Below are 26,743 nucleotides of genomic sequence, written 5' to 3' on the forward strand. Positions count from 1 at the left end.
GCTTTCAACTACCTGAGAGGTAGTTCCAGAGAGGATGGTTCTAGACTATTCTCAGTGGTGAAAGAGGACAGGACAAGGAGTAATGGTCTCAAGTTGCAGTGGGGGAGGTTCAGGTGGATATTAGGAAAAACTTTTTCACTAGGAGGGTGGTGAAACACTGGAATGCGTTGCCTAGGGAGGTGGTGGAATCTCCTTCCCTAGAAGTTTTTAAGGTCAGGCTTGACAAAGCCCTGGCTGGGATGATTTAATTGGGTATGGGTCCTGCTTTTGAGCAGGGGGTTGGACTAGATGACCTCCTGAGGTCCCTTCCAACCCTGATATTCTATGATTCTATGAAACTTACAGATCATCCTGTGGGCTGGGTGAATGACTACGGGAAAGCGTGACTCTCATGTCAAGAGCCGTGAACCCTGTGCCCTCCTGTAAGAAGGAAATGACTGATGCAGAGGAAATCATGCAGCATTCTAGCGTTTGGATTAACAATTCAGTTGTCATAGGTCGAGAACTGGCTTCCACCCTGCATTCTTCTTGCGGATCAGGAAGTAAGGGGAATAGAATCCCTTCCGTTGATGTTGAGGTAGATCCTTTTCTATGGCTCCCCTGAAAAGATGAGAGTCCACCTCCTGGTGTAGAATGTCCTTGTGAGAGTGGTCCCTAAAAAGGAACCAGGAAGGGGTTCTGTGGATAGGAGTTTTGCCAGAAACTGGATGAAATACCCTCTGTGAATAACTTCTGGTACCCATATGTCGGTTGTTAGGGCCCTCCAGTTTTTGGAAAATTGAGTACGGCAGCCTCCAAATATCTGAGGAGGGGAATGAAAAGGCATCAATAAAGAAATGCAGGTCTCGACAGTCTCATTAAAAAACTCTTTGCATGGGGGTCAGAGTACAAAGTGGCAGGAGATGATGTAGAGGCTGGGTTCCTGGATCTATAAATCCTGTCTCTTACATGGTGGATCCTGAGGACTTTGGTGATAGAATGGCTGAGGAGGTGGTCTCACCTTATACCCAATCTGTATTGTTTTCTCTTGGGGGCAAGTGTATAGATACCAAGTGAGCGTAACGTTTTCCTTGAGTCCTTGAAGGAACGGAGAGACTCATCCGTGGTCTTGTGAAATTGATTGTGTCAAAAGGCAGATCTTAATTGGTAATCTGCATCTCTCATGGGAAACCTGATGATTAAAACCAAGAGTCTCTCCTCATAACACTGACTATAGCCATCCCCCTTCAATACAGTATCTACCGCATCCACCATAACATGGAGGGAAGTTTTGGCCATCAATCTGCCCTCATCAACTAAAGCCTGGAAGAAGGTGTTATCCTCAGCAGGAAGTTTGTCTCTAAAATCCATAAATTTAGCATATTTGGCCAGGAGGGCCTGACAGTTCGAGAACCAGAGTTCCTGAAATGGACGGAAGTGGAAATGGAAGGAAAAGGAAGAAAAAACTTTCTCCCTGGAAGGTTGTGCTGCTTGTTTCCCTTATCAGAAGGGGTAGCCTCAGGGTGTTGCTGCTTGGACCCCTCCATAGCCACCTGTACCACCAAGAAGAGAGGCACTGGAAGAGAGAATAAAATCTCCCTCCTCCCACCTTGGACCAGAACGCTCATCTCTGCTGACCTCCTGCATAAAAAAAAAACCATAGAATTTCACCCAATGATTCCTGTATCCAATCCATATATTGTGGTTGAGCTAGAGGCTCTCTTTCAGAAAGAGACATCCATTCTTGATTTATAGAATTCAAGTGATGAAGAATCTATCACATACCTAAGTAAGTTGCACCAATGTACTTTCTCTTTTTAAAACCTGCACATCTTTTAAGCCTGAATTCATTTATTTTACTGGCTCTTATTATGCCTGTCTGCTAAATTAAAAAGCCCTCTACTAGCAGAATTCTCCTCCCATGCACTTATAGACTGATCAAATCACCTCAATCTTCTCTTGGATAAACTGAATTGACTGATTTTCTTTAGTCTCCCACTGGAAGGCAGGTTTTCCAGATGTCAGAATCATTCTTGTAGCTCTTTTCTGAACGCTTTCCAATTCATCAACATCCTTTTTGAAATGTTGACATTACAGCTGGACACAGTCTTCCAGGAACAGTGGTAGCAGTTCCTCCATACTTGTACTCAATGTTCTGCTGTTTATGCATCCAATATATTTGTTTTCTTAGCCAGGACACCACACTGTGAGCTCATGCTCAGTTGGTTATGCACCATGACCACAGAGTCATTATTCTGAGTCACGGCTTTCCAAAAATCCAGTTCACCCCATCCTATAAGTGTGACCTAATATTCTTTGTGCCTATATGTATGACTTTGCATTTGGCTGTATTAAAACATATGTTGTTCAAGTAAGCCCAGTTTTCCATAGGTTTCAGAGTAACAGCAGTGTTAGTCTGTATTCGCAAAAAGAAAAGGAGTACTTGTGGCACCTTAGAGACTAACCAATTTATTTGAGCATAAGCTTTCGTGAGCTACAGCTCACTTCATCGGATGCATACTGTGGAAACAGGGGAAATAGGTTACCTTGCATAATGACTTAGCCACTCCCAGTCTCTATTCAAGCCTAAATTAATTGTATCCAATTTGCAAATGAATTCCAATTCAACAGTCTCTCGCTGGAGTCTGGATTTGAAGTTTTTTTGTTGTAATATAGCAACTTTCATGTCTGTAATTGTGTGACCAGAAAGACTGAAGTGTTCTCCGACTGGTTTATGGATGTTATAATTCTTGACATCTGATTTGTGTCCATTTATTCTTTTACATAGAGACTGTCCAGTTTGACCAATGTACATGGCAGAGGGGCATTGCTGGCACATGATGGCATATATCACATTGGTGGATGTGCAGGTGAACGAGCCTCTGATAGTGTGGCTGATGTTATTAGGCCCGGGGGGGCAGGGGGGGTGAGAAAACCTGGATTTGTGCTGGAAATGGCCCAACTTGATTATCATACACATTGTAAGGAGAGTGATCACTTCAGATAAGCTATTACCAGCAGGAGAGTGTGGTGGGAGGAGGTATTTTTTCATGCTTTGTGTGTATATAAAAAGATCTTCTACACTTTCCACAGTATGCATCCGATGAAGTGAGCTGTAGCCCACGAAAGCTTATGCTCAAATAATTGGTTAGTCTCTAAGGTGCCACAAGTACTCCTTTTCTTTTTCCAGTTTTCCATGTGATTCAGATTGCTGTTTCCAACATTATTTACTACTCTGCCAATTTTTGTGTTATCTGCTAACTTTACCAGCAATGATTTTATATTTTCTTTCAAATCTTTGATGAAGACACTGAATAGCACTGGGGCGAAGAAGAAACCCTATATGCTCTGTACACACATACTACTGTGTAACTGCTTTCTAGACAAGATGCTTTTGCTTCCAATATGTATACAATTTTAAATCCAAAGAAAGCAAGCCACCTTGCAAAAAAGTAAAAGCCTTAATGAATGTCAGAAAGGCAACATTGTGTTTCACCTTCCACAGAGACCTTACTGATTCAGTCTTTCACAAGGAAGGGATAACATTTTCTGGATGAAGTAGTTCAACAAATCTTCCTCATCCTTCCTCTTCACCTGAATTTTAAAGTACATGTCCTAAAGAAGAAAGTCTGGCCTGTAAGATAACCACTAGCAAAGCCACAAAACAGGAGTGTTAGATCCACTAAGGCAAAACAAAAGCATGGTTATTTTAAGCCATACTTACAACAAACTGGTCAATATCTCTTTCAAGCCCCATGTTCGGCAAATCAGGCATCATGTGTGCCACCACTTTAAACCCTGCATCCTTGGCTACGTGAAATGACTCACACACAGCCTTCACTGTGTGTCCCCTGGAAAGAAGAAAAACTGGTTAAAAAAACCTACACAACTTCACAAATTGCAATCCTTCCGGTGTGGCACTCACTCCATCTAGATATCCATCTTAGCTCCCACCCTCACAACCACCACCCCCCATCAATGCACCCCTATCACCAAACAACTGTTCCCCTTATATTTAGGGCCTTTTCTTTTCCCTCCACTACATAAGATTCCCCTCATTTATATTTTTGTGTCTGGTTTTATGACTGTGGTTCTACTTTATTAGTAAAATGTTGTGATGTTTTTATAAATCTGTTCTATGGCGAAATTATATGGCACTTTGAGTAGGTTGCGGGGAGGCAAAAGAGAGTCATTTCGTTTCCTTATTAGAGGAGGGATCTGAGCTGCATCAATAACTCAACTACTTGATGCCTGGACTTATCTGTGAATATTCTTCTGCCTTGCGGCAATTGGAAACACTCAAACAGCCCCACTAATGACTCACACTACACAATGGAAAAGTAATTTCCAAACATTTAGCCTAATTGGTTGTAATCTGACATTTAACTACAAGCAAAATATGAACATTTAAAACAAAAATTCACCCCTACATGCTAAAAGAAGAATGAAAGTAAACCAGAACCACACCTTAGGAGAGACTAGCATGACCATCAATCAGCTCAAAAATTAGACTTCAATTCATTGTTTTGGAGAGCTGAAGGGATATTTTAAAACATGGAAGTTGTGGGGGGAGGAGATGTCTGCATGAGTGGACTACAATAGAGCACAGAACCTTTTAGGCATATTGCAAGCATCTTCAAAAGTGCCAAAAGCTTTAAAAAGTTAATCTTAAAAAAAAGGTTCCTTCTGTATAAAAGAAACAGCTACCTATTACATTCCTCTTCTTCAGGGCTAGCAACAGAAACTCCATTTGCAGTTTCACTGGAAAACTTTCAAAACAGCAGTGACATGCAATTTAGAGATGCTGCAAAAAATCATTTCATCTGATGGACAAAACTGGATGGGAACTAAAAAGCGATCAGAGGTGGATAACAGGGATACTGACTTTGAAAGATCCATCTCTGAGTAGGCACAACAGCTGTGAAAGAGTCTGTAGAAAAACAGGGATAAGTGGGCTTGATACGCTTGAAGACTGTGGCAGAAATCAGCATTAATGAATGTACCTGAGCTAAGAATCAGGTGACATGGCTACTTTTTTTTTTTTTTTTTTTAAAGTACAATACATTGCTATTTATCTTTGTAAAGCTCTGACATCTAAGATTGAAAAGTGCTGTGTAAGGGTTAGTTATTTAGTTTATTTGACTGCTTGGTTTGCTCGATAGGCTAAAGTTATTCTTGAACATTACAGCTTTGGTCATCTGGTCAGCCACTGAATCTGGTACTCATGTAGCAATGAAATTCTGGACCTTCATGCATCAGCCATAATAAGACTAATCTTTGGGAGGGAAACTGGCTTCAGACTCAAATGTCAAGTCTCCACAAGAAAATGTCTGACATTTTCAATTACTGCACAATTATTACCTCTAAGTTTGGTAAAAGGTAGTTTTTTTAAGCCAGTCAAACCATATTCCCATTCCTCTGTAATTACTTATGCCATTGGTTTATTAAAGATCTTAGGTAAATAACTGGTGTGCAGGATAAGGGTGAAGGTAAGCTTTATATAAATCTCCAAAAACAAAAGTGTTCTGAAGTTAACAGGATCCCCAGTTCTGCAACAGTATGAAGCACATTTCTCCCCAGCAGGTTAAAAGAATATGAACCGTAGCATTCTAGGTGCTTTGGCAGTGATTTTGTCGTCACTGATCCAGGGCCACAAAGAAGTTGTCAAGAAGTTCTTACTTGTACACTTCCCAGCCTCTGAAAGTACTGTATATGTAGAATGATCCTGATTCAAGAATCAACAGGTTTAATTTCTGGCTATAAAATAGACTGCGATGAGTGTCGATTATAAACACATACCTGACCTGCCTCACACTCTATATGTGCCAAGTGCCCTGTCTCTTCTTTAAAATCCTTCAGGAATGACCACCATGACCTAATGCCATACTTCCTGAATATATGGTACCTCTTTAGATTATTTTGTACAGATTTTAATGTACCATGTACCTACTCGAGTCTTTGAATTGTAAATTTCTCAGGACAAGGACTCTGATGTTTGTTTGGACACATCCTACTTACCTTACAAGCGTGCATATATTTATAGAGCTATAAAAGACGGTACCCAGCACTATAAAATACTTATGGAACAGGAATATCAATATCAAATTGTGCCAGAATTAGGCTGGCACTCTGAAGTATTTGTTTCCAGGTGCCTTATAGAGTACTCCACAAGACAAACAATAAGCAGTCACATTGAGCTTTACTCTGAAATATTCTTCTCACCTGTTGGTATCTCTGGCCACGTCCTCATAGACACTTTGCACTCCAATCTCCAACCTTGTGCAGCCGTATGACAACATGTCACTCAGGTGTCGCTTCAAGCAGTAATCAGGCCTGGTCTCTATGGTGATCCCAACACACTTTGTAAGGCTTCTTTCTGAGTATCTGTGAACAAAAACAAGCTCCTTGTTACGATCACAAAACAGTCCCAGACTGTTCAAAATAGTCCAAAGATTTCCAAGTGTCAACTTTTTACAATTTCCTCTTCAACTAAAACCAGGAAAAAGAGAAACACACTATAGCCTGGCAATCAGAATGGACCCAACACTGTCACAGTGTGAATATACATAGTTATATACATCTACAATAAAGGTTTTACTTATTTTTTATTATTAAAGAAAGTGGAATATCCCTGGTTCACAAGGCTTCTTTCAAACAATACTTGTTGGGAAGAGGAAGATATCCCCTGAACTGATCAAGCCCTTTTGTGCTAGCAGCAGTGAAAAGCGGGGCCTATATAAGAAGGGAAAGTCAAGATGGGAAATAAAAAGATGAGCTGAGTTAGGGGTGCCCTTACACCATAACAGCCAGTCTGACATACCCAGCTAATACTTCTCTTCAGGTAATTGAGGTGCATGTTTCTCTAAATTCTACAAAATCTTAGTTTAGTTAAAGCTCTGTATAATCCACTTGTTTCCTGTTCCCAAGGAGCACAGTTGAGCTCCAAGAGGCAGTAATGCAGAGTGCAAGAACATGACTTAAAACAGATTTAGTTGGTATGTTTTGATAAGGCCAGATACTTGTAGGCAGTCTATGCAAAAATCCACAGAGCATCTCTCCTCCTGGAACTGAGTAATGCTCTGAGCTTCATTTACATCTGACATTGCTCAGGAGAGCCTCATTTCAACTCTTTTTCTTTAACGGACTAGATGCACAACACTGACTCACTGACATATGGTGTTACAAAAATCCTCCAACAAGAGAATAATATTAAGTTACTGCAAAGCTTAATTCAGTGGCTTGGGGCACAGGATAAAAATAAAAAGTAACATTACTATTGATACTTAGAGAAAAACTGTCAGACATTAGGAAATGTTGTCTTAAAAACCCACTGTGAAATGTATTCTGATTTGTAAGAATTAAAAAGAAAAAAAATCTTGGCCTTGTTTACAAATAACTAATGGTCCCATATCAAAGGGCATATATGCATATTAAAGAATAAGCCACCTTCAATATTGTGTAAAAATAAAAAGGGAGAAGCAGAAAGGAATCAAAAATTATTTTTCTCTCTTGAAGCAAATTCATAGCAAAGTTATAACTGCTGAATATAACGAACACCAGAAGACTCCTAACTACAGTGGTTACAAAAATACTGTTATGATTCCAGTGCAGCATGATAGCTAATGAAACTGTCTTGCTTAACTCCTCATATGCTATAAATAAAAGTGTGGCTGAGTTAAAATAGTGAGAAAAAAATAAAATGGGTATTATAGTATCAAAGAGGGCAATCGCAGGGATTAAAACCAGGGAGATGTTTAATACAGCAGTTTCAGGATTCATAACTGGCAATGCCTACATCAGAATTTTGAATATCAACACACCTTTCAAATCATCTGGTTAGCTCCCCCTCCCCTAATTTCCAAGATCCCTCCCAGAACAGTATCACCGTTCTTCTGGAAAAGGATTAGCTGAATTTTCTTGGTCAGTGTCAGTTTTCACTGGCTGGAATCTTACGCTACAAATGCCAGCCATTGCCAATTCATAGCCAACTGGAAGGACTAAAATCATACTTTTCCCAACAAACCTCTCTGGGACTGCACATGTGTTATGTCTAGAAGGAATGAAAGGCAGTGACAACAACATGCATGGAAGGAAAGGACTAATACTGGTCACTGCCTGTGCTCTATGTTTAGCAGCTTTCTATTTCTACAATAGAATTATGCTGATCAGCCAAGCATCTGGCTACAATGTCTCTTGTATATATAAGTAACTATTCTATGAAGATTAAAAAAACAAAAACAAAACAAAAACAATGCTCATACTGAGCAGGCCATTTTAAAACAAGAATCATTCATTGATACTGCAGTTTTTATTTGTTAATTTGCAAGGAGAAACAGAAGGCAGAAGTATATGCCACTCAGCATTCTACTGCAAATAATTTTAGTAAAAACTCTTGCTCGTTATTCCCTGAAACATGCAGATGCAAGGAAAATAAGAATGCTAGAGAGAGAAGAGGTTTTTCTCCTCCCATTAAGGTGAGAAATTAAAACAAAGTAAGAGAACAATAGGATATTTTAGCATCACTCCTGTTTGCAAAAGGATAAATCTATTTCACTTTGAACTTAACATTTAATTAAAAAGTGTCACAAAACTTGTAAAGTTATAAAGGGAAATGGACATCTTTACAGCCACTTACAAGGGCAGCTGAGATCTCCCCTCAATCAACCTCATTGTCTCCCTTTAAACTAACAGTTACCTTTGATTCATCATAAGCTTTCATGAGCTACAGCTCACTTCATCACGAAAGCTTATGCTCAAATAAATTGGTTAGTCTCTAAGGTGTCACAAGTACTCCTTTTCTTTTTGCGAATACAGACTAACACGGCTGTTACTCTGAAACCTTTGATTCATCAACTACTTCCTAGAACTGTTTCATTGGAAAAGTACAGCACTGGTTGACGGACAGTAGCATCAGAGCATCAAGGGCTAGGTAATTTTACAGCCAATAACATTTGTAGTTATATGTGCCAAGAGAGAGGTAATCAAATCCCAAGCATCATGTTACAGGCTGATCTGGTGTATTGTGCTTTACTTTGTCTTCCTTAAAAAAAGATCAGGTATAAGCTACTGTCAAAGGCATGACAGTGACTTGATGGAACACTGGCCTAATCTGGTATGGTCAATTCTACAGCAGATGGAAGTGTCTGCCATGTCTCCAATCTATTGTGAGCTGCCATAAATAAAGAGTAGAGGGAAGTATCTTTTCAACCCTGCAAACATAAACAAAAGACTACTAAGTTTCAAAATACACAGAAAAACAACAAAACATCAGACAATCATGGGAGGATAAATTAATATAAGTTGATGCATAGCTATTACGCCAGACACATCAGAAGTCATCAAGAAACAGAAAATAAGTTGACAGAGTCACACTAAGAACTACAAAAGATTATAATGTAATGGAAACCAAACACATCTACAAGAAGAATGGAAATTGACCCACGTGAACATGGTTTAAAGTCATGCTAGATTTATATACCCCTTTTACTGTACAGAAGGTGTTGCTAAAGGATACCAATAACTTGAAGAATTACACTTCTCACTGGAAGTTCTGTACCCACGAGTTAACCGCAACACCTAGAGTTGCAGAAAAGGAAAACAGTTAACTTTTAATTATTTTTCAATTTATTTTATGCATTTGACAGCAATTGGTGTTGTGTCTCCATTGCTGAAAAGACTCTTATAAAACCGTAGGCCTAACTTGACATGAGTAACTTGACATAAGACAGACCTCAATTCTCAGTAAGCATGACTGGGAAGATGAATGGAAGACTAAGTTTTAAATAAGCATGTAACAGGCATTATTCTGGAGTCAGTCTAGCTAAGATAAGCAGCATACTTGGTACTAGGGACAATGGACAAAATAAACCTGGAATGTAGAGATCAGTTTATACATGAACAGCACAGGGACAGAGCATGCTGTATAGCAGGGGTTCTCAAACTGGGGGTCGGGACCCCTCAGGGTGTCATGAGGTTATGACATGGAGAGTCGTGAGCTGTCAGCCTCCACCCCAAACCCCGCTTTGCCTCTAGCATTTATAATGGTGTTAAATATATATATAAAAAAAGTGTTTTTAATTCATAAGAGGGGGTCGCATTCAGAGGCTTGCTATGTGAAAGAGGTCACCAGTAAAAAAGTTTGAGAGCCACTGCTGTACAGGGACTGGTTCCAGAGACATAAATAAGCGAGTCACGAAGCATGTGATGCAACGTATAGTCAGGAATGAAGAGATTAGTAAACATGTATATAAGGAAAAAAAGTTTCGCTGTGTAACTTTAGATTTGTGATGTACCTTGCATCCAGCCCATGTTCAAGCCTGGCCAGCTTGACCATAGTGTTGCTGTATGCCAAATAAAGGTACCCCGAGTGACGAATTCTGGAATCTAACTGAGTTTTTGAGAACCAAGTGGAAAAGGGTTTCATGGGACGCCAACAAAAACCATGTACTGTGGAGCACAGAAACCCTTCTAAAAAGAAAAGGTGAGGAACTGAAAAAAAAATCAGGACATACTGTCTTAATGGTTCTCTGTCAGATACTAGATTTTTTTAAATTAGTCAATATTAAAACAAGTTGGCAGTATTTCTATTTCAAAGTACAGTCAATGCATCAGAGCATTCACCTAGCCAGTAACCATGAGAAAGAAAGGATGGTCAGATTTATGCTCTGTGGTAAGGAGTTTAATGATCAAGGCTTCTATTTATTCTTCTAGGAGCCTATTCAGTTTATGCAAGAGAAGGTTAAAAAGTGACCTGATCTTTGGTCCATAAATACCTAAGCAGGGAGACAATTTGATAGCAAAGGATTCTAATTTAGCAGACAAAGACAGAACAAGATCCAGTGGCTGGAAGCTGAAACTAGAGAACTTCAAATTCCTAAGGCACAATTTTGTAACAATGAGGTTAAGTGATGACCACTGGAAAAACTTAATAGAGAAGGCCAGTAATGACCACTGTGATCACCTAGTCTGACCTCCTATATTAATACAGGTCATAAGATTTCACTGACTTAATTCCTGATGGAACCAGAACATATCTTTTAAAAAAGCATCCAATTTAGATTTAAGGCTATCCAGTGGCGGTGAATCCACCATGACCATTGGTAAATTGTTCCAATGTTTAATTACTCTCACCGTTAAAAAATTTACACATTACTTCCAGTCAATTTGTCTAGCTTCAACTTCCAGCCATTGGATTGTGTTATACCCTTCTCTGCTAGTTTGAAGAGTCTTCTTATCAGATTTCTGTTCCTCATGTAGGTACTTATAGACTGTGATCAAGTCACCATTTAACCTTTCTTTGATAACCTAAATAGATTGAAAAGGAATACTTGTGGCACCTTAGGGACTAACCAATTTAGTCTCTAAGGTGCCACAAGTACTCCTTTTCTTTTTGCGGATACAGACTAACACGGCTGCTACTCTGAAACCTGTCATTAAATAGACTGAGTTCCTTGAGTCTTCCACTACAGGACATGTTTTTGAACCTTTTAATCATTTTCGTGGCTCTTCTCCAAATCCTTAGATTTATCAGCATCCTTCTTGAATTGTGTCCAGACAGTATTCCAGCAGCATAAACAGTACCAAATACAGGAGTAAAATAACCTCTTTACTCCTACTCAAGATTCCCCTGTTTATGCATCTAAGGATCACAGCCCTTTTGGCCACAGCACTGCACTATGAACTGGTGTTCAGTTGGTTATCCACCATGAACCCCACAGCCCTTTTCCAGGATAGAGTCCTCCACCCGATCAACATGGCCAGCGTTCTTTGTTCCTAAATGTGTGACTTTTTAAAAGATATGCTCTAGTCAATCAAAAGTTATGGACTTGATGCAAGAACCACAGAGGGAAATTCCACATTCTGTGTTATGCACATCTCCTATTTTATTAACTAAAAAGGGATTGAGTCCATAAAAATCAAAAAGATCATAAAATTGAACATCTCAAAATTACAGTAGGTATGGTACGTAAGTGCAATATAGTGCACTGCCTCGCTTTCTTCTTGTCTTTCAAAACACTGTGATTTCCAGTGTATGAAAGGCATTGCAACACAAAAGGGTGTTGGTTTGTTCTTAGTCATCACTTTCACTATACAACTTTTTTTCCTCATCGGGAAAATGGTTTATAACAAGATTGGTGTTTATAAAAAGCAAGGTTCAACTATAGTAAGACAGCCCCGTCACAGAATCATAGAATATCAGGGTTGGAAGGGACCTCAGGAGGTCATCTAGTCCAACCCCCTGCTCAAAGCAGGACCAATCCCCAGATCCCTAAATGGCACCCTCAAGGATCGAACTCACAACCCTGGGTTTAGCAGGTCAATGTTCAAACCACTGTGCTATCCCTCACCCCTAGAACACTTACAAGCTAAAATGACAAAAGATACAAGATAAGGAGACAATGTACAAGCAAAGCAATCAAGGCAGGTGCAGGCCCATAGCAGGCGAATTCCATGCTTTGTGTGTCACATTTGCTTATATATTTTAATTGTATTGATTAAAAAAAGCCCTTGTTTTAGGGGATTTTGGCTGGAACATTTGGGTTTCAAGTGGGGAAAAGGAAAAGTGAGTAAAAGAGGAGTGAGTGGAGAGAAGGAGAACTGAGGGTCAGAGAAGGATGAAAGGATGCGCTGGGCATCACAAAATGGGGAAGAGATGGCCACCCCTCTGTGGAGATAGAGGTGGTTAGGGACTATTTAGAAAAGCTGGACGTGCACAAGTCCATGGGGCCGGACGAGTTGCATCCGAGAGTGCTGAAGGAATTGGTGACTGTGATTGCAGAGCCATTGGCCATTATCTTTGAAAACTCGTGGCGAACCGGGGAAGTCCCGGATGACTGGAAAAAGGCTAATGTAGTGCCCATCTTTAAAAAAGGGAAGAAGGAGGATCCTGGGAACTACAGGCCAGTCAGCCTCACCTCAGTCCCTGGAAAAATCATGGAACAGGTCCTCAAAGAATCAATCCTGAAGCACTTGCATGAGAGGAAAGTGATCAGGAACAGCCAGCATGGATTCACCAAGGGAAGGTCATGCCTGACTAATCTAATCGCCTTTTATGATGAGATTACTGGTTCTGTGGATGAAGGGAAAGCAGTGGATGTATTGTTTCTTGACTTTAGCAAAGATTTTGACACGGTCTCCCACAGTATTCTTGTCAGCAAGTTAAGGAAGTATGGGCTGGATGAATGCACTATAAGGTGGGTAGAAAGCTGGCTAGATTTTCGGGCTCAACGGGTAGTGATCAATGGCTCCATGTCTAGTTGGCAGCCAGTATCAAGTGGAGTGCCCCAAGGGTCGGTCCTGGGGCTGGTTTTGTTCAATATCTTCATAAATGATCTGGAGGATGGTGTGGATTGCCCTCTCAGCAAATTTGCGGATGATACTAAACTGGGAGGAGTGGTAGATACACTGGAGGGCAGGGATAGCATACAGAGGGACCTAGACAAATTGGAGGATTGGGCCAAAAGAAATCTGATGGGGTTCAATAAGGATGAAGAACCCAATGCACAGCTACAGACTAGGGACCGAATGGCTAGGCAGCAGTTCTGCGGAAAAGGACCTAGGGGTGACAGTGGACGAGAAGCTGGATATGAGTCAGCAGTGTGCCCTTGTTGCCAAGAAGGCCAATGGCATTTTGGGATGTATAAGTAGGGGCATAGCGAGCAGATCGAGGGACGTGATCGTTTCCCTCTATTCGACATTGGTGAGACCTCATCTGGAGTACTGTGTCCAGTTTTGGGCCCCACACTTCAAGAAGGATGTGGATAAATTGGAGAGAGTCCAGCGAAGGGCAACAAAAATGATTAGGGGTCTGGAACACATGAGTTATGAGGAGAGGCTGAGGGAGCTGGGATTGTTTAGCCTGCAGAAGAGAAGAATGAGGGGGGATTTGATAGCTGCTTTCAACTACCTGAAAGGGGGTTCCAAAGAGGATGGCTCTAGACTGTTCTCAATGGTAGCAGATGACAGAACGAGGAGTAATGGTCTCAAGTTGCAGTGGGGGAGGTTTAGATTGGATATTAGGAAAAACGTTTTCACTAAGAGGGTGGTGAAACACTGGAATGCGTTACCTAAGGAGGTGGTAGAATCTCCTTCCTTAGAGGTTTTTAAGGTCAGGCTTGACAAAGCCCTGGCTGGGATGATTTAACTGGGAATTGGTCCTGCTTCGAGCAGGGGGTTGGACTAGATGATCTTCTGGGGTCCCTTCCAACCCTGATATTCTATGATTCTATGAAAGGAGGATGAGCAGTGTAACAGGGGCAATGAGGAGTGACAATGTTAGGAGAGGGGATGGAAGGAAGGAGTAACAACCACCAAGGGCAATATGCAAATCGGGGGGGGGGGCATGAGCGGATGAGTCCAGAGTCAAGTTAAGAGAGAAGTAAACAATGTCAGGAGACTGTGAGGGCCCAGTATCCCAGGTAAGCCCCTCTGAGGGTGTCCTGGAAAGCGTTGGTTTATTCCCTGTGCACTCAGCTCTAAGCAGTGCACTTTGGAAGAAGCCGCAAAGATATAGGTATTTCCACAGTTCACCCTCTGCAAGTTATTAGGCTTTTTCCTCACAGGCTCCCCAATTCCACTTTCAAATGGTTCCTGCCACGCCCAATCTGGCTCAAGAGAAATGCCAGTAAGCATGTTTACACGAGGATTTAAAAAAAAAAAAAAAACAGCAGCTGGCCTGAGTCAGTGGACGCAGGCTCCGAGGCTGAAAAAAATCTCTGTGTATCCGTTCGAGCTTGGTATGGAGCCTAAGCTCTGGACCCTGTGAGGGTTGAGGGTCCCAGTGCTCGAGCTCCAGCCCAAGCCTCTGCTCAACAATTTTTAGCCCCACAGCCCCAGCCCCACGAGCTCAGGTCAGCTGACCCAAGCCAGCTGCAGCCATGCAACTTTTATCCCCCTGTAGACATAGCCTGTGTGTCCATGCATTTGACGTTACAAAAAAAGGTGCACTTAAACTACCAGTATCCACAAAGTATTGAGGAAAAAACTGAATATCATGTATGAACATGCAAATTCCTTAATTAAGCAAGCCCCAGTACTGAAATTTTCTGTCTCTCTCAAACTCTAATGGCCTTGCTAGATCATTACTCCAGCATCTGAGCAACAACAATAATGAGCTCAACATCTACAGTTTTCTGCTGGCGAACGTGACAGGCATTAGATCTTACTCACAGAACACGTAGTTAGGAAGTCACATTTGTGGTAATGCAAAATGTTCATAGTATGGACTCCTTAACGCTTACTGCTAAAACTGTGAAGTACAACTGCCTTTGTAACATAGCACTTCATGACTTCTTTGGTCATCGATTCCAGAAATAATATATGTCAAAAAGGATTCTGTTTCACATCAGCACCAGTTTCTCAAGGATCAGTTTTACAATAATGGAACAGCTACAGTACTTTAAAAATAAGGTAATTATTAACTAAGACTAAACTATTACTTGGCTAATTTTCATAAAGTAACACTATTTACACTGTTTGCTAAAAGATTCGCAAGAACAATCCTTCTTCTGGAATGCCACCACATAAGGTCAGTCACAAACCCATTCCCAATGACAGATGCACCATAGTTCAGTACAATTTGGTGGAGACCCAAGACATAATCTGTGTGTAAAAGAATATCAATTTTAACAGCTGGAATTCTTAACTTTTTAATTCCCTTCTCAATTTCTTTAGTGATGAATGGAACCAGACTGACATCTCTAAAAGTCCTTTATCCACAGAAAAAGTCCATGGACAGCAGCACTGCAAGCCTCCCCTATCCCATTCTGTCCATGTACCTCAGCCTTGAGCCATACAAAAATAATTCAATCCATGGTCCATGTAAATGTTTGGCTTGAGTACCAACAAAGAGGTAACTATGATAATTTAGGGGATTAAAGTTTCACACAGTTTTCAACTCTGCTCTCAACCTTCACAAAGCAACATCATAACCTTATAGGGGGGACACCCTCCCAGTCACAGGGGGACGCTAGCATTGTTACAGAACACCTGCAGTATGTGAGAGACTGGACAGGGGTTAGACATGGGGAAGTGCATAAATGTCCAACAGCACAGAACTAAGGCATGCATGAACTCTACAATCATAATCATGTCAAAAATCTGTAGTCATTGTCTTAGATCTCCAAATCAGCTTCTTAAGAGCTCCAGCTCTGGAAGCATGTGTGCTCTGAAGGGTGCAATATACAAATCTTCTTGGCATGGGAAGACTCCTAAAAGAAAACCCTGGAGGATTCCCTGGGATAACAAACATACTTAAACCTCACCATTCATCTTCAAGATGAAGGCAACACCAATGTCTAAACACAGGTTTTTCAATACAAATTCAAGGTGAACTGCAATAAAAAGAACCCAAGTGTGAATGAGTTTACAGATAGAGTGAAACTTTTCAAACAAAACATATATGTACAGCTGTGGCAGGAGCTAGACTGCCACAACTTTTATATGCACCTTTGCCAAAGACTAGAAGATCAGAAAAGAATAACCTTTTATCAGCCAAGATATTGGGATGGGAAGCAGATTCTTATCTCCTCCTCCACCATCCCAAATTTTCTGATGTTCATGAATCTGTACTGGTGAGGTGCCAGCTCTGGAAACTGAAATCCTTCAGGTATTCACGGCACACACATAGCGTTCCTCAACCTGACCTGGCATGGGCACAAGAGGAGAGTTTGCTCACCATGGCCCATTCGGTCCTTGCCCTCTCTGCTGGTGTCATCAAGCAAGTCAACTAGCACCAATTCTGGTATTTCCTGTTAAACTGACACTCATCGACAGCAAGCTGAATATATTAGTCACTTAAGTGCCTTCAGACAGCCACTAGGAGAATTTGTGGTTGCTTAACTGAAAATTTTCCCTTCTGTAAATGGATAGGTCCACAGATCCTAAGTTACTACCCAATTGAACTGAGAACCTAGAGCTTAAAGACTCCAGCAACATATGAAAGTTTTCTTGAGAAGCTGAGCCACAGCTGTCATTCAAACAGTCAGAAGAGATTATTTAATTTGTCACATGACGGAAGATATTTAGGGATTCTTATTTCCACTGTGTATTAATTTATTTTAAGATTTTAACCAAGCACCTACCATTACTCCAACACAAAAGGTGATAAGGTGGAGCAACAGACAATTCCAATGCATCAGAATTCAAAAGAGCTTGGCCACTAATACATAACACATTTTAGATGTTACATAAGTTATTATTGTATTAATCAGAACAAATACTTAGTTCTTATATAATGCCTGATTCCTTGGCCCATGATCAACCCACTAGACTAACCACTGTCAAAATGTGGAACTCTTGGTGGTGGTCCACCTCATTGCTTCCCCAAATGTTTCTGCAGATGTCCAGGCTCTTCATTGCAAAGAAGGACTTGGTTGCCTGTAAAAGCAGCTGAAAACAAGGAGGAAGATAAGAAAAAGGAGCCACCAGTGGAACAATTAAATAGTCAAATATTTTCCCCACTAAGGAATTGCTGTAGTGGCCTCAGGGTTGTTGAATAGTTGTACATAGAGGTGATCCAGGTGACAATGAATGAGAAGCAAGATAGGTCTACAAGACACTCTGAAGATGTGGGGGACACTACCAAAAAGTGTAAGAGAACTCCCTGCACTAAACAACAGCTTTCCTCCTACTAAATGATGGGGAAATGGTTCATGACCTCTTGATCACCCTCCCATACCAGCAGCATCAGATACATCACTTTTTAATAAGGAAGTAGCTATCAGCAGGCAGTTCTGTAACAATCAGTATTCAAACTATTTTCAAAACCAAAGCCCAGTTTACACAGGGCAATGACAAGCAAGCAGGACGGGTGCCACTTTTTTTTTATTTTTTAGCTATGGACTCTCAGAAAGGTAGTCAGTCTCTCAATAGTAGGAATACTTGGCTTTTTGTCCATTTGCTCATTTAGCCTAAACAGGCTGTGTATCTGAGGTCTCTCTCTCAGCTTTAAAATACCAATTCTATTTAGCATGTTGCTAGTGGGAGGACTTAACCTATATTGTGCATCAAAAAGAAGAACAAACATAATATGGCACTGAACGCAACATTTGGTTTGTATTCCTCCCCGTTTCTGGCATCTCTGCCACACAGTAGACTACAAAACCTGCATTAGAGACTGCTTCTTATAGGCAACCCCATATTTCAAATAACCATTTTAAAGTACCCCATATGGTTTCCAGTACAATTTTGTTTGACCTTTAGTTAAATGCCACTTCTGGGTATGTGATCAATAGCTGCTGGCCCCATAAGACAGGTCTCATCATATGCCTATTTCTCTAGACAAATAGTGCCCATTCAAGTGCACTGAAAAGGTACTATATTCCATGAACAGTGAATGATATCAGAGCAATGATACTGAAAAGTACAAGCAACTGGATAAAACTGCTGTGTGCAATGAAATAAAGACTAAAATAAAAATTTCATGCCGAGGTAACCAAAGTTTGTCCAGGACTTCATACCTTTGCTGCAGGATTTGGTCCAGGACCTTGCAAAATGACAGTTAAAGAAAAGGTCTCTGTTCATAAACATAGGTAATATATGACATAGCCATAATTACACTGAAGCTAATCAGTGAATAGTCAACGTGCACCTGGTTATAGATACAGAACAACAAGAGAAAGGAAGGAAAGAAAAAATGTTCTGTAAAATTATGAAAAGTGACTTGGCAGTATCCTTTATTAAATCTCAGTGAAATGCAAAACTATTCTTAGTGGAATTCATAAGAAAGGCTTCACTAGATGTGGTCTATAAGCACAAGCCTAGGAGCCAGAAAACCATAGTTCAAATCCCAGCTCTGATACTGACTCACTGTGTGGCCTTGAGCAAGTAAGAACTTCTTAATATCAGTTTCCCCAGCTGTAAATTAGGGATTATACTCACCTACCTCACAGGGGTGCTGTGAGGATTAATGCTTGAAAAGAGCTTTGAAGATTAAAAATGTTTTAGAAAAACCATTATTGCATAAAAGCACTGTACCCAGTAAAAATTTGTTTTGGAGGTTCTGCACCTACCTACAAAATAGCATCAGCTCTTTTCCATCTGACACACATAAAAAACATTTAGCTAGTGGAAGGAAAACAGATTGATTGTTGCTTCAAGGAAAAAATACAATTGTACCAATAAAATTGTAACTGCAGATAATAAAAAGCAGCCATAATCCAAAACTGCAAGGGAAAGTCTATGGTTTGGATGTTAGAAACCAGAGGAAGTTATCTACACAAAGTTCCATCGCACAGAATTTAATCTTCTGACAACAGGCAGAAATGGTCCATTTTTCTATTCAAATATATATAAAATATAGGCACATATAGCAGGGTCCTGTGCACTAAGTCTCCTGGGTTTTATTCCCAGCTCTGTCACTGACTCTCCTTGTAACCTTAGACAAGTTGCTAGGCAAACCATGTTTTAAAAGGTAAAGCTAAACTTGTTTCACTGTAAATAGGACTCCTGTCTCATGTCACCCATCTGTAAAAGAGGGATAACAATTACCTCCCTCACAAAGGTGTTGCAATACACAAAGCTACTCTACTCTTGCCTAACACTTCCTGCATATACTCAAACTTGTTGCAACAGAGCACAGGAGTTGCTAGTCCCATTGCACAGCTCAATAATTTTTTACTGATGGTAGCTCTAATGTAGACAGTGTGGCACTAGCTACTGATGTATTAACCACTGTGTTGTCTGAACCTGCTTTGAACATGGTTAGATGACATGGTGATCAAAATACCATGGTCAGTTTACACTAGCAGTCCCACCTCTGCCATCAACATTTATTTCACTCAGTTCAGCATTCTCAGTCATAGAAAAATGCTTATTGCCTTATATAAAGTTTCAAAAATTAAACCTGACATTTCAGACCCTCACACTGAACCACCATCTTGCTAGAAAATGACTTTTCCTTAAAGGGAAATTAGTGATGCTGAAAGGTGACTGATTCCAAAAGGAGAAATCGGTCACCTTTCAGCATCACTAATTTCCCTCTATGCAGTAAACAGAGCACAAGCACCTGCACCACAAACTACGTATAGCTACCCCAGCAGCATTTTAACCACATCTTGGAAAGCAATCCCTGCTGGGGAGAAAGATAGTTCAGGACGTATGTAAGCACTTCAGGACAAGGGATCATCCACTTCTGCACTGAGCTCCATGCAGAGACAGGGCTCTGCCCAATGCAGGATTGGGGCCTGTTCACCAAGTGTCATGTAAATTTATGGCACGATAGTTTCAAATATTTATCCTTGCACACACTGCAGAAGCAGACTACGATACCAACTAATACAATGCTTTGACGACATGGAGACATGGTCTGTAGGAACTGGAGCCAAGCAGTTTATTTAATACTTTAGCCCAAAAAACAGAAAGAAATCAAAAGTTGCCACCACAGCATGGGGGGACAGGGTTTGAACTGAAAAGCTAGAAGTTGGACCCCAGTCATATTCAAACTGACTAGGAGATTAACATAGTTTCACATCTCATTGTCAACCCCCGTTGGTCACCCAGGTCCAACCTAACATTAACATTTCAGTACGGTCACTGGAGAAGTTGCTGTTCTTGCTAAATTACATGGACATAGCATTAGAGCAGCAAAAATGAGAAAATCACCTTCTGTGCGTGTGAAAAAGTAATTTCCTAAAAATCTAAAAAACCCTGAAATTAATTTTTCAGCTTCAATAATTTCAAGATCATGAAAGCCATCATTTCTACCAGCAAAAAAGCAGAGCTCAGCTCAACTGTATTTACAGATATTTCTAAGACAAGCACACCTATCATTTCTGCGAAGACTAAACATCTTACTCACCTGAGAAGAGTCCAAGGAAATATTTGTTTTCTGCTGTGCTCTTAGCAAATCTCAAATAATGTCAAGTCTATATGTGCTGGTGTATGTACATGCTGTTAAGTATATTCATTCCATCTCAGTTTTAGTAGTCTCCTTTATGTTGGCAGAAACCTGTAGTATTTCCTCCCATGTGTAAAATATTCAGAAATAATAAAACAAATAGAAAGAAGGGGTGGCCAATCTGCTTGCATGACTATACTAGGCATGAAACTGTGGAGGGTGAGGGTGGCAGGAAAAACAGTCGTCATTATCCTTCTAAATTGCAGAGTCGCTGAATTGCGGAGTCGAAAAAAAAGTGGCAGAATTAAAATACTTTGAAATCCGAACATCAAATACTCATGATCAATCCTGCTTTGATCATCTTACATATGTTTTGAATAATATGCCTTAGCAACTAAAATTGGTTCTTCAAATAAGATGAGCAGTACAAAGATATGGCTGCACACTAGTGTGCAGCCAATCTAATGGTAGGAGTTCTTAGCAAAAAAGGATGCTATGAATACTAAAAATCAGCCACTTAGGAAGCAAGAAATCAGACTGTAATGGCAAATGCTGCTTTCAGACCCACAGGAGCACCATTAGACGTTCTGGAGCACAGGGAGAAGCTACTTGTGCCTCTAGAAAGGTCAGATTAGCTTCCCACTCTTTGCAAATAAAAGGAAAGAGACGAAAAGAAGGTGGAAATTCTGGTGCAAGTGATCTACATGTATGCTACTAGAATAATATAGTGTGGACTATCTCCTAGCCACAAGAGGGGCAAATGAAATTAATGCCACACTCCCTCAATGAAATATCCTTTGTCACTAGCCACTAGGGGTCGGGACACCTCACGGGGTCGCGAGCTTATTACATGGGGGAGGGGTCACAAGCTGTCAACCTCCACCCCAACCCCACTTCGCCTCCAGCATTTATAATGGTGTTAAATATATTTTTAAAAGTGTTTTTAATTCATAAGGGGGGTCGCACTCAAGGCTTGCTATGTGAAAGGGGTCACCAGTAAAAAAAATTTGAGAACCACTGCCCTAATTAATTGTGGCACCTACACTCTGCAGCAAAAACTGACAAAATATTCTTTGACAACCCTTCATCACTACACTACTAATTAGACTTTTAAATTTGTTACTAAAGGAAAGCCTTTAAAAAAAAAAAGTTCAGTTATTTTTTGTTACCTGAAAGCAAAACTTGTAGCGGATTACAGATAATCCCCTGCTGTTACCACTAGGCCACACAGAATTTATTTTTCATAATGACATAAAGAGAGCTCATATCCCTCCAAGGGCAGGTTGGGAGAAGGACAAAAAAAATGTTTTTTTAAAAAATTATTATTTAAATGTTACATTTTTCTTTTTAAAAATAAACCTGTTGAATACAAAATCTGAATTTAATGCAAAATTGGTTAAGGCCTTACTATAATTTCTAAAACATTTAAATAAAAATAAATATGCTGAATTCCTGAGCCTATCAAAAACTTTAAGTTCAAGGCTTTTCTTCTATATAAAGAAAGAAGCAGGAGAAAATCATCTAACTTTTGAGGCAAGCTTTATAACTATGGCACAATAGGCCACTGATCCTGTGGGGGACCTAGAATCTGTGCTATTGAGTGCAAGACACTACTGGCTAAGTCATCAGAGGCGTTGGGACCCAGCCTCTGACTCCAAGAGACACCATCATGTATCCCATCAGGGCCATCCACTGACTGAGCCCACCTGGGTGGTCTCATTCTCCTATTTTATAGCTTCTCCTTACCTGAGTGCTGATTGGCTCAGTTCTCAAATTACGAATATTTATTACTCCCTGCACCATGGAAACTTACTCTCCAGAGCATGAAAAAACACTGATCTGCCCAATAACTATCAGCCCTTGCTTCTGGACACTTCAAGTAAATGGCCGTCTGCTGGCTCCTTGCATGTGTATACAGGCAGAGATACAAAACAAACAGAAATCCATTAATTTCCCAACTGCCTCACTCAGTCTCTAAACAAATAAAATACTGCAGTGCAAAAAGGCACATGCATCACACAAGCAGAAGTCTTTGACTGTTTTTAGTTCTTTTGTTTTTATGGGGCAAGGGGTAGGGGTGGCAGTTATGTAACAAGGCAGACGGAGCAGAGTATGCAACCAGAGAGGAGCAACACCAGTGTCAACGCAGGACACGGCAGGAAGAACGGACAACATTCTTCAGAGTGCAGCTGCTAGTGCTGATTTCAACACCTGAGAACCGGAGGGGGAAAAAACTGCCAGGGCTGCAGGTGGTAAAAAAACCCTGATTGAGAATATTTTTCAAGAAATTCCTGTACCTCTGGGTACAAAAGGAACAGGTGCCAGTGAGTAAAGAAAACAGTGCAACAAAGAGGTGCAAGGCCTGGTTGTCAGAATGAAACATTATGAAAAATGCTCCTAAAAAGGGAATGACTTTGAAGGTGATGTAGACACAACTGAACAATCTAGATCAACTGTTTAGTAAACTTATTTTTTGCGTCATTCTTATGAACTGTCTATCATGTCTTACTATGCTAGTAAATAACAGATTATTGTCATACATTTGTGTTTTGGGTGGATTACTTATGAATTTCAAAATGTTTGTGTTCAAAATATAATTGGTATGTTTGCTGTGGGAGTATTTATCACTTACATTTTTACTGGTACTGCTGGACTTCAGAAATTATTATTTTATTGCTCAATATAATCAAACATTCTATGCTTCCTGTTTAAAAGTAAAGTTTTAAGGCATTTATGAATATTTGAAAAAAAATCAAGCTGCTTGGTATGTTGCTAAAGAACGATTTAAATAGATTTCAATAAATCTTATGATTTATTGTTTTCCCTAAAAAACTGTTTAAAATAAATTATATAATTTAAACAGTGATACAAACAGCAGCAGGAGGAGAAATCTTTCATTTACAACTAACTTTTTTAAAAACACTGATACTCAGTGATTGAAAGTGACTTTTACCATTTTGTTTCAAGGTCCAGCTTAGACATAAAGGGTTATAAACGTCCAACATCAGCAACATCTACAACTTCAAAGTCACCAGCAGCGCTGCAACTAAACATACAGACAGCAAATTATCTGTTGAAGTTTTTTTTTTTTTTTTTTTTTTTTTTTTAAAAACCAACCAGTAAATACAGGGATGAGTTCATAATCAGGACAAACAAATTTGAACTAGATTCCCCAGATGAAAAGATTGCTTGTTTCATTTATGCAACAAATTCTCTTTCGTCTTGTTCAGAACAAACAGGCTCAATCATTGACAGGTTCAATCATTATAGCCAGGCTACACTCCATCTGACAGAGCAGACACTGCTGGAGCCAGTGTATGAGAAGCAAACTGAACAGTGTGCAAACACTGACAGAAAATTCATTAATCACAGTTGTGATGGATGCAGCAATGTACACAATGATCCAGTAATATGTGCTTGTGTGACAACAGAAGATGGGGTTGTCTATCTTGTAGAAAGAACTGCTACATCAGGAAATGCCCATACTGCAGGTAACCTAGAAGAAATTGCAGTAAAATATAAACTGTGAAAAAAAACCATTAAGTGTGTAGTTTTGTCACAGTCAATGCTGCAAAGTAGCAAAGATGAGAAGAAATCTATAAGAAAATAATGAAGGGAACCTGAAACTTATAACATACAGGTGAAGTGCTCACTTTAGCCAAAGACTTATTTCCAGGAATAAAGGAAAATGTTGTTGAAATTACAAAATACTTCTATAACAACCACTTTGCTTCAGCTACTCTGAAGAAAGCAGGAGAAACCAAACTAATTCTCCCCCAAGATGTACAGTGGAATACAGTGGTTGACTGTTTGAGCTATTTATTAAGATCTGGCCTAGTCTGATGACAATTTGTGAAGAAAATGGTGACCAAACAGATGGAACTATCACAGCAAAAGTAGCCACACTGGACTAAAAAGAGACGTAGAAGATACACTGAACAGTCTCATACCTAACTCCATAGCTTTGGACAAACTGCAGCAAGACTGCTGATGCTGCTGAAATTTGGAAAGAACTTCAGGAGACATTGGAGAATGGCATACCCAACAATAAAATTACATTTCAGGTAGTAAAGAAGCAAAGGGATCAAGCACTTATTCCACCACATTTTCTTGCCAATAGTCTCAATCCAAAGAATTGCAGTAGATGCCCAGCAGTTGAAGAAGAGGTGCTATGACATGGGCATCTAATAATCACCCAATCATGCCAACAATAATACATTTTAGGGCTGGAGGCGAACCATTCAAGCAGTGCATGTTTGCTGAGGAAATTTTAAAGAAAGTCTACTTTAAGACAAAGTGTGTGGAACTGTCAAAGTGGTGCCATTACCATAGCAACAGGGATAAACAATGACATATTTGCATTCAATTCTATTAGTTCAGGGATTCTCAAACTTTCATACTGGTGACCTCTTTCACATAGCAGGCCTCTGAGTGCGACCCCCCTTAACAATTAAGAACACTTTTTAATGTATTTAACAGCATTATAAATGCTGGAGGCAAAGCAGGGTTTGGGGTGTAGGCTGACAGCTCACAACTCCCCATGTAATGGCCTTGTGACCCCCGAGGGGTCCCAACCCCCAGTCTGGGTTAGTTTAATGACTATGTATTATTTCAAGATATAATATTGGATTTCTTTGTGACCTCAAAGAATCACAACATCTAAAGGGTAAAACAAAATCTAATAATACATTTTTAAACACATCACTGAAACGAAACAGTGCTGATGACATTTCTAGTCAATATCATTATCATCATCACATTCATCATTATAACCTCTGTCGAGTTACCACAGTCTTCATTGCCTTGGCATGTACACAGTTCTGTGCAGGGAAGATGGTTCTGACTACAGAAACAGTAGATTGTGCAGTGACCTCTCCTGGTACAGACACAGATAAGGTCTAGTAGATGCTCTGATGCCACTGGGCCCCTGAAGAAGGAAGTATTTCATCACCCACACTTTTTAATCCATTTTGCAATGGTGATTCAATATCTGGTTTAACCTATGTGTGAAAACATCCAGAACTTTGTTTGCCAAGATGCTCACTTGATATGCTCTTCAAAATGGTGGAAGTTTGGCCAGTGACTTGTCCTTTTTGATGGCTAGACTGAAGTGCAAAGAATTCAGGTCTCTGTGGGCTCTGTTTCTTTCTTGCTCTGGTCATGCACTGTTACCAACTTACTTATAGCAGAAATTGCTGCTTGTCTGTCACTTTTCCAATTTGGCAAGACCTCTAAAGCAGTAAGCTCTCTTTTTTTTGACAACATTAAACACAGATTCTTCCCGCTCCCCCAAAACCAAATAAGGATGTAATGTGTGTACACCAGCAAGTATGTTGCAGCAGTCAGATGTGTAATCACAAATTACATGCACAGTTATGAAGCGACACTTGTGAGTTGTGCTGGTAATGGTACTTGTTTCAATTTACATATTATTTTTGGAAAGTATGGAACAGCAAGGACCAAAACATCTGTATCAGGTGACCTAATCACTAAGGTTCCTTTGACACCAAAAGACTCTAAAGTCATATTGAGAGACAGAACATGCAGAAGCATCCTTCTGTCTGCTTCCTCTTGAGTACTGTACAAGTCCTAGGCTTCTTCAACACTTCTACTTGAGATAGACTATGCTACTTTATCACTGGAAAAGCCTCCAGCAAGGAGGAGTGTTTGTGCTGGGTGTGCTCCTACACACTCAGGTGCATTTTGAAACATATATTCAGAGAAATTTTATAAGTGCCTGCTTGTTGGATGCCAAGTTTAGAAGCTTCTTAAGAAACTTCTTCTTCAATCACCTGGTATTTCTTGCCTCCAAATTAGAGCATGTCCTGAACTGTCTTCCTGCAGTTTCAACAGAGTTACTGTTACATATCTCTCAAAGACTACAGTTACAGTATTAGCTTTGTCAAATCCTTTTAGGAAGTACCTCAA

At 40.1% G+C, this 26,743-nt stretch overlaps 1 protein-coding gene across 1 annotated transcript in view; it reads right to left on the minus strand.

Annotated features, from left to right (window-relative positions):
• Positions 1-26,743, minus strand: part of ELP3 (elongator acetyltransferase complex subunit 3) — a 140,646-nt gene that overhangs the window by 84,400 nt on the left and 29,503 nt on the right. The window contains exons 8-9 of the mRNA XM_084624972.1: positions 6,202-6,363; positions 3,704-3,830 (exon numbers count right to left, since the gene is read on the minus strand). Of these exons, the coding sequence (XP_084481098.1) occupies positions 3,704-3,830; positions 6,202-6,363 (289 nt within the window). The remainder of the gene's footprint in view (positions 1-3,703; positions 3,831-6,201; positions 6,364-26,743) is intronic.

This window comes from Lepidochelys olivacea (genome assembly GCF_965140295.1).
Source record: "Lepidochelys olivacea isolate rLepOli2 genome assembly, chromosome: 3".
NCBI lineage: Eukaryota > Metazoa > Chordata > Testudines > Cheloniidae > Lepidochelys > Lepidochelys olivacea.